The 8,674-nt window shown below is 46.8% G+C and overlaps 1 protein-coding gene across 6 annotated transcripts in view; it reads left to right on the top strand.

The window, feature by feature from the left end:
- Positions 1 to 8,674, top strand: part of adam15 (ADAM metallopeptidase domain 15) — a 28,389-nt gene that overhangs the window by 9,517 nt on the left and 10,198 nt on the right. For all 6 annotated transcript variants that reach the window (XR_001659409.1, XM_016663435.1, XM_016663433.1 and 3 more), the window contains exons 3-14: positions 2,654 to 2,730; positions 2,829 to 2,907; positions 3,012 to 3,088; positions 4,910 to 5,111; positions 5,210 to 5,275; positions 5,417 to 5,488; positions 5,561 to 5,730; positions 6,848 to 6,932; positions 7,017 to 7,165; positions 7,895 to 8,072; positions 8,224 to 8,316; positions 8,404 to 8,599. Coding sequence is in view for 5 of the 6 variants with exons in the window: in XM_016663435.1 (XP_016518921.1) it covers positions 2,654 to 2,730; positions 2,829 to 2,907; positions 3,012 to 3,088; positions 4,910 to 5,111; positions 5,210 to 5,275; positions 5,417 to 5,488; positions 5,561 to 5,730; positions 6,848 to 6,932; positions 7,017 to 7,165; positions 7,895 to 8,072; positions 8,224 to 8,316; positions 8,404 to 8,599 (1,444 nt within the window). In the remaining variant the exon portion in view is untranslated. The remainder of the gene's footprint in view (positions 1 to 2,653; positions 2,731 to 2,828; positions 2,908 to 3,011; positions 3,089 to 4,909; positions 5,112 to 5,209; positions 5,276 to 5,416; positions 5,489 to 5,560; positions 5,731 to 6,847; positions 6,933 to 7,016; positions 7,166 to 7,894; positions 8,073 to 8,223; positions 8,317 to 8,403; positions 8,600 to 8,674) is intronic.

Raw genomic sequence — 8,674 nt, 5'->3', positions numbered from 1 at the left:
GCTAACTAGTCCGCTGACTGGTCCGCTAACTAGTCCGCTGACTGGTCCGCTGACGGGGCCACTAACTGGTCCGCTAACTGGTCCGCTAACTGGTCCGCTGACGGGTCTGGTCTGATGTGCTTCCTGTCCAGTATCTACCCGTCCTGCTCATGAATCAGCAGATTGATCAGTTTTCTTCTGTGGTTCTAATTAAGTGTAAATGTTGCTGTTCTCCCTCTGGAAGCTGAATCTGGGCCGATATTGATATCTGATTATGATGTTATGACCGATAAAAACCGATATTTACCAATAATATCTTTGAGCTCTCCTCTAATAACACTTATAGATGCATATTTTAGTAATTTAAGCTTTAATCTGCATTAATACACAATGGAAACGATCTTGGCATGAACTGCAGAAGCTAACGCCCACAGCGATAAGGAAACCGAGTTTCTCACTAGAATCTGCTCTTATTCTCAGGATTCTTTGTGAATTTGGCGCCAGTTTTCTGCATTTCTTTCGGACGATCTATATTTTACTTCTAGCATCCTATTGTTCCCGTGTCTCCTCTTCCAGATAAATAATAACCTGCAGGCTAAGAAAGCCAAATCTGAGGGAGGAGTGTGTTTGCTAATATTGGCTCATCGTGTTTGCAGACAGGGAGGAACCAGTCTGAGAGCTGCACTCCCAGTTTCACCTTTCCAGTTGTATCTGCTCCTCACCAGTAAACCTCAGAGTATCTGAACCTGCAGCTCAGGCAGGAAGTACAGGAACCTGGAAAACACCTGCATCCATCCAGGTGGGACGGTGCAGAAAATGACTGGTTCCAGTTTCTGCTCCAGACACTATCAGGTGTTTTCCTTTTATATCAAAAATAATTGTTTTACCTTTTCAGTGGGGTGATTATTGCTTGGCCTCAGTGTGCAGCCTGGTGGCTGTTAATGGCAGAATCCCAACGGAGTGCCACCAACAACACATTGATGAGCATTAGTGAGCGATCAGATGAGAGGTTTAGACATGAAGCAGCGCTGCAACAAGGTAACAGACTCACCAGGTAAAGGAGTCTGAAAATGAAGAGCATCGGTTTGTGAAGATCCGCAGTGGAGACGGAAGAGGAAGTAACCGGAGTCCAAGGCTTTAAAAAAGTTGGGGGTGTTTGTGGCAACACAGGAAGTGGCCCTGCAAAACTAAAAGTCACCCGTCTATAAAATGTCCTGGTCTTTCTGAAGCTCCGTCCTGGAATTCATCCCAACATGGCTCCTCCATTAACCCTTTAACAGCGTTTCTACCAGCTGTGCTCTGAGCAGCAGCTCCTCCAATGAGCTCAGCTGGTAATGCAAAAGTGAAGAGAGAAAGTAGCAAAGTGAGGAGTGGACAGTTTGTCCTCCAGCAGCCTAAACCTGCAGCAGCATAGCTACAGAGATAGCTCAGGATTCCCTAAGCCAGGGGCCCCAAACCTTTTCCTGTGAGGCCACATAACTTTCCCTTCTCTGCTGGGGGGCCGGAGTCAGTTTGTAACAGAAAAAGTGACGTTTGCAGGAGCCTAAATGTAAAAAAAATATTGTTTTCCAGAAAGCACAATCAAATAACCCTCTCTGGGTTCTTCACAGAAAAAATCCAGGAAAAAACACTGTTTATTAAATAAATACCGTATTTTCCGCACTATAAGCCGCAGATTTCTCTGCCGCTCCAGGTTTTCCACAGCGATGCAGCAGAGGGGCGGACAGCCAACATCTAAGTCATAACAGATCAATCGAATATCACATTTATTACGGTTGAAAAAGAAAAAGTTGCCAAGTTTAGATTTAACTGAACTGTACACGGTAGTTTCCGAACGGAAACTGTAACAGTAAAAGTGCTGATCCTTCGTGTTGCTACTAGCATGAGCTAAATGAAAATAGGCAATTTCTTCTTCTTCTTCTTTGTCATCATCTTCTTCTTTAGATTTCAACAGCAGCTTACATCCATTATTGTTGCACTACTGCCATCTACTGGATCCTAATATCTATACCTCAAATTCTCATAATGATCCCACTCTTATTTAAAAAACGAAAAATCTTCTTTTTCCCCATAATGCTTATTTAACTGATCAACAACATTCTCACATTTCAATTCTCTATTAAAACCTAATTCCGTATTAATGGGCGCTTTCTTCTTTGATTTCCAATTTTGACTTCCAATGATTCACTTCCTGCTAAAGAGCCCCCTGGTGGTTGAAGAAAAATACACATATAAGCCGCATGNTTTCTTCTTTGATTTCCAATTTTGACTTCCAATGATTCACTTCCTGCTAAAGAGCCCCCTGGTGGTTGAAGAAAAATACACATATAAGCCGCATGGTTCAAAGCTGAGGAAAAAAGTAGCGGCTTATAGTCTGGAAGATACGATATATGAAAAAAAATCTAAATGCTCTCTGGTATTGTTCAGGGGACCGGACCAAATGTGGAGCGGACCGGATCCGGCCCGCGGGCCGTAGTTTGGGTACCACTGACCTAAGCTATCAAACAAACGCTGTTTGTTTCGAAGTGTTTGCATTATTTTAGAAATGTCAAATTGTGCATTTATGTGGTTAGTGAAACCGCAGCTGGTGTGGCATTAGATTGACCTTTGACCCTTGTTTTGTGGTTGTGGGTTGGCATGTGTTCTGGTTCTGACCCGTTTTGTGCGTTTTCAGGACGGCCATCCTGATAAGCTGCTGTGTGAGCTGGAGGTGGGAGGACAGCGCCTCCTACTGGACCTGGAGAAGAACCAGTAAGTACCGGTACTGGTCTCGCTACCAGGGTGGTACCGTACCAGTACGCTGCCCGTCTGGACCCATTCAGAACCATTAATCCTCTCTGTTCGCGCAGCAACCTGCTGCCCAGACCACCCAACATCTTCTTCTACCTCCCCAATGGAACCGGAGTGTCTGTGCCGGCCGAGCCTGTGGTGAGTCAGTGAACGCACCGCGGTCCCTTCGGGTTCTCCGGCCCGGTTTGTCCCTTCGGGTTCTCCGGCTGTGACTGATGTCGATGTGTTTGTGTCGCCTGCAGACTCACTGCTACTACCACGGCAGCATCCGGGGATTCCCGCACTCCAGAGCGGCTCTGAGCACCTGCTCTGGACTCCGGTCAGTACCGCCCCGGAGTCTGATCCAAACACAGACCCAGGGTTCTGTTCCCACAGTTCCCACTCTGTCTGAGGAAATAAAGGATTTATCTTTTGATATTTTCCAGGTTTGATTTATGTAAATGCTGAAAAATTACTTCTTTGTTTAAAACAACAGCCTCTGCTTTCAGAGGATGCGTTAGCAGAAAGACTATGTATGATTTGCACTTTAGCATTAGCGTCCACTAAATACCATGTTAGTATAGCACTTTAGCATTAGCTTCCACTAAATATCATGTTAGTGTAGCACTTTAGCATTAGCGTCCACTAAATACCATGTTAGTATAGCACTTTAGCATAAGCTTCCACTAAATACTATGTTAGTATAGCGCTTTAGCATTAGCTTCCACTAAATACCATATTAGTATAGCGCTTTAGCATTAGCTTCCACTAAATACCATGTTAGTATAGCGCTTTAACATTAGCTGCCACTAAATACCATGTTAGTATAGCGCTTTAGCATTAGCTTCCACATACTCACACATCGGTGTAGCAATTTATCATTAGTGGAGCTAACGTTTATAATTAGCACTTGAGCATTAACTCTGCTAACTTGTTAGTTTATGATTAATCTGGTCTTTAATGATAAAGACCAGATTAAAGATAAATTCTGGTCTTTATGATTAAAATATGATCGAATATTCTAAATGAAAAGTTAGGGGGGGTGGTGTTTAAAGGAAAAGTTCTGGTTCTGGTTTGTTCAGACAGAACAGTGACTGAAGATATTTTCTTGGTTTCAGATTAATAATCCTAATGAATTAAACCATTGCGTCTCTGCGTTCAGCCTCTTGCTGTTGGACTGAGGAAGTTTCTCTAGTTTCCCAACATCGATCTGGTTCTGCTGACGCTGCAGAAATCTGCTGACTCATCCACTACGGCTCGGTTCTGCTGAGTCACTCAGTTTAAGAATCCTCAGGCGGTCCGGTCCAGAACCAGAGTTTTGTTCACGGTTGCTCAGCAGCTCTTCGTATTTCTGGGCGTTTTGTGTCCCGGTTCTCCTGCAGGTCCACCTGATCCGATTAGCGAACCTCTGATCTGCAGCGGGATCAGAGGGTTCTAAGGTTTTCTGGGCCAGAGCGACTCAGCACAGAGGAAACTGTTACAGCTATGATGTGGAGCTTTTTCTGCTCAGCTGGGATTATCCAGATTACCTGGAAACACAGAAATCCTCAAATAATCCCTCTAACGGTGAAACCACCAGAACCAAAACTGAGACGGGAACGGTCGGCGTTCTGAAACCTTCAGCAGCAACGAAAACCCAAATAAAACCAAACTGACTTTAAGCTGGAGAAATGTCCTGGATTAGAATAGAAACGGCTTCTGTTGCCCTGCTGACACAGCAGCAGCAGAGGTTCGCACAATAACTGTGAAAATCTGTAAATAACAAACAGGAATAATAATATACTGTGCAGCAGAGTTTCCCAACCCTGGTCCTCAAGGCTCGCTGTCCTACATGTTTTAGAGGTTTCCCTGCTTTAATGTGCCTGATTCAGCTGATTGCAGTTCAACAAACGCCTGTTAATCAGTCATCGATTGAAATCAGCTGGACTGAAGCAAGGACATACCTAAAACCTCCCAGTGGCCGTTCCCACATGCGGCCACCAGGAGGCGCCGCTTCGACTGGCCTGAGGAACCAGCCTTTCTCTGAGGATTTTCTCCTCAGCAGATTTAATCTGATGCTTCTTTCCTGCTGCAGCCTGCAATGGAGGAAACTTAACTCATGAAATCAGTCTCTTCTTCTTCTGCGGTTGAATACTTTGATCAACGGCGTTCTTTCCTGCAGCGGCGTAATTGTCCTCAACTCCTCCGTGACCTTGGAGCTGCAGCCAGAGGTCAGGGAGCGGCTGGAGGAGCCGGGAGGAGGAGAGGAGGAAGACATTCACCTGCTGTTCTCTGCCGGTCCTCTGGAGGGCGCCGCGGCGGTAGGCTGTGCCGTGGCACACACGCCCGGTCCTCCGTCCTCCAGCCGCACCGCCAGCCAGCGGGTGAGCCGCCGTTTCTCTGCCCACTCCTGTTCTGACCTCTGACCCCACTCCATTTCCGCTCCTCCTCTGACCCCTGACCCCGCTCCGTTTCCCCGCAGACCAAGAGAGACATCCTGTCTGAGACCAAACACGTGGAGCTGGTGCTGGTGGCAGACCATCAGGAGGTCAGTGAGGGTCCGTCTCAGAAGGTTTCTAGAAAACTGGAAGATTTCTTAATTTTTTTTCTCCAAATTGTTTGACTTTTGGAGCTCAGAAATTCATTTGTTTCCTCCAGAAGATTATCTAAAATAACATTTTCCCTCCAGTTCCTGAACTACCAGAGGAACAACCAGACCATCGTGTACCGGCTGCTGGACGTGGCCAACCAGGTGGACTGGGTGAGTCCCGCTCCGGTCCGGTCCCGTCCACTCCGCTCCGGTCCAACAGAACCGCCCCGCTCTCTGTTTCAGTTCTACCGGCCGCTGAAGGTCCGGGTGGCGCTGACGGGCCTGGAGGTCTGGAGCGACCGCAATAAGATCCGGGTGGAGAGGAGCGCCACCGACACGCTCAACAACTTCCTGGAGTGGAGGAGCAGAGAGCTGCTGCCACGCCTTCGCCATGACAACGCCCAGCTCATCATGTATGCCTTCAAAATAAAAGCTCCTGGTTTATTTAAGTCCCTCGGGCTTTGTCGACACCCAGAGACAGAAGGGCTAAAATGTTCCCATCAGGCCCTGACGTCCTTAAAAGTTTGAAAATTTAACAACATTTTCTCTTTATGAACACAGTCACCTTAAAATCCTTGAATGTTTTGGGGTTTTTAACAGATGGCTAACGATTCATTTAGTCATCGACTTAAAAATCACCACATTCTGTGTTTTTGTAATGAAACCCATCCATCCATTTTCTCTGCACCTTGGTGGGGTTGGGGGTTGCTGCTGCCTCTCCGGGTGGTGTTCTGGGTGGGGGGCGGGGTCACCTGGACAGGTCGCCAGTCTGTTGCAGGGCAACACAGAAACACAAACAACCATGCACACACACACCTAGGGGCACCTAAAATCCATGCAGAAAGACTGGGAATCGAACCCAGAACCTTCTTGCTGCAAGGCAACAGCTCTACCAACTGCGCCACTGTGCAGCCCTCTTAATGAAACCATTTAAACTTATTTTACTCAATACTAGAAATACATTCAAACAAATCACTTTTTAATGAGAAATTTGGCATTTCATTACCTAAAAGGAGATAAAAGAGGAAGAATCTGCAACTAAAAAACCTTTCTAACATCAACATGAAAAGCTGAGCATTAATACAGAGTAGAGCTGATCTGGGGATTATTATTGGATTAACAGATTAATAACTGGATGCAAAGGGGTTTAACTGAAGATTTATTGAGCAGGATATAAACCAGAGGAGTTCAGGTGAGACAGGTTTACCGACTGAAAAGGTTTTTAATCTGAAAAGCTTTAATCTGAGTGTCATTTGTTAGCAAATGGCCGTTTTACAGCATTGATATTCCAGTTAATGAATAATCGAGTTCCCATATTCGATTAATCACAATTAATCGTTTTATCCTTCTGCTTATATGTGGAAAACTACTAGAGCTAGAACTCCGTGTATAAACTCTGTCTTACCTGAAGACACAAGTTATTATTATGGATTAAATAGACATTAAAAAGTCCAGTGCAGACGTTAACGAGTCCCATCTGGACCTTAGAGAGTCCGGTCCGGACCTGAGCGCTCTGTCTGACCCGAACAGGGGTGAGTCGTTTGACGGTACCACTGTGGGAATGGCGTCCCAGTCCTCCATGTGCTCCAGGGACCGATCCGGAGGCGTCAACGTGGTGAGGCCCACTCCGCCCCTCCACTTCCTGTCTACTTCCTGTTTGACCCGCCCACTTCCTGTTTGACCTGTCTCCGTTCCTCAGGACCACCTGGTCAGCGTTCTGGGCGTGGCCTCCACCGTCGCCCACGAGCTCGGACACAATCTGGGCATGAGGCACGACACGGCCGAGCGCCGCTGCTCCTGCGACAACGAGCCCCGCCTCGGAGGATGCATCATGGAGCCGTCAACCGGGTCAGAACCAGAACCTTCCAGTCTAAAGAGGCACTTATTTCTGTTATGACTGTTATGTTGACAACTTCTCAGCTAAAACCAGTGCTAGTGTTTGTCAACTGTTGATACAGAAGTTAATTGATTTAGAGTTTTTATTTTTAAACGGACACAAATGTATTGATTTTTAAATGTATTTGCCAACTCTGCACCAGTACAGCTCACTTAAATTACATCAAACATGTAAAAACCTTTAAGCTGTTCAGTCGGTGCAGTTAGAAGTATAACAGCTAATGTGAAATAAATCCTAAACGGACTCACCTGGTCAGACACGTGAAATAAACTGAAACAAGTTTTCTTTCAAATGGATCAAAGTGCAATTAGAAAGAATAAATATAGAGTAAAATAAATAAAGCATAGAATTAGACTGACTAGATCTGCCCTCATGGGTTGGTAACATTGTCATAATAATCGATCTAGAATTTTTTTAAATGTCGGGACCGATTCAGATATTAACATCAGACCGGTGCAGCTATTAGTGCTAACTGTTAAAACCTCAGCTGATAGGAGGTCAAAGGTCAAATAAAGGCCTTCCTACAGCTTCAGTTTGCTGAGTTTTTGAGCAGATACTGCAGAACCTTCCTGTCCGAGTAGGAAGTGTTTGCTGGCCTGCGTGGCTGGCGGTCGTGGCTAACAGGATTAGCCTGTCTGATCTCCCTGTGTTGTGGCTCACCTGTTCACCTCTGACCTCAGCTTCATGCCAGGTCAGCAGTTCAGCAGCTGCAGCGCCGCAGATCTGTCTGTCAGCCTGCTGCACGGCGGCGGCATGTGTCTGTTCAACGTGCCGCAGCCCGACCGCCTGCTGGGCGGACCGCGCTGCGGGAACCTGTACGTGGAGAAAGGAGAGGAGTGTGACTGCGGCCTGCTGGAGGTACACACCTGGACACCTTAAATAAGCACCTGCACTCCTTAGCAGCTTAATTATTCACCAGCCCACCTTAAATGCGTCAGTAATAATAGCATTATTAAATTGTGAATCAGCCTCTGGTTCTTCCTGCTGACGCTGTGCTCTGATTGGTTAGGAGTGTGATGACCCGTGCTGTAACGCCTCCACCTGCCAGCTGGTTCCTGGAGCTCAGTGCTCCTCAGACGGTATCTGCTGTGAGGACTGTAAGGTGAGCCAGGCTCCAGGTCCACAAATAAAACTCGACTGGTTTAACCAGAATCTCGCTAACGCGTCTTCTTCTTCTTCTTGGGTTCAGCTGCGCGCTGCGGGCTCGGTGTGCCGGGAGCCGCTGGGAGAGTGCGACCTACCTGAGTACTGCACAGGCTCCGCCCCTCACTGCCCCCCCAATGTGTTCCTGCAGAACGGAGAGGCCTGCCGGAGCGGCGCCTCGTACTGCTACGGAGGAGTCTGCGCCGATATGGATTCCCAGTGCCAGATGCTGTGGGGAACCAGTAAGAAAACCAGTTCAGATTGATTCCAGTAAAATTAGAAACACCGCTCCAACTGGACACACACCGCTCCAACTG

The sequence above is a fragment of the Poecilia formosa genome, unplaced genomic scaffold (assembly GCF_000485575.1).
Source record: "Poecilia formosa unplaced genomic scaffold, Poecilia_formosa-5.1.2 Scaffold420, whole genome shotgun sequence".
Classification (NCBI taxonomy): domain Eukaryota; kingdom Metazoa; phylum Chordata; class Actinopteri; order Cyprinodontiformes; family Poeciliidae; genus Poecilia; species Poecilia formosa.
Note: the sequence above shows the minus strand (reverse complement) of the source record. Positions and strands in the feature narration are given on the sequence as shown.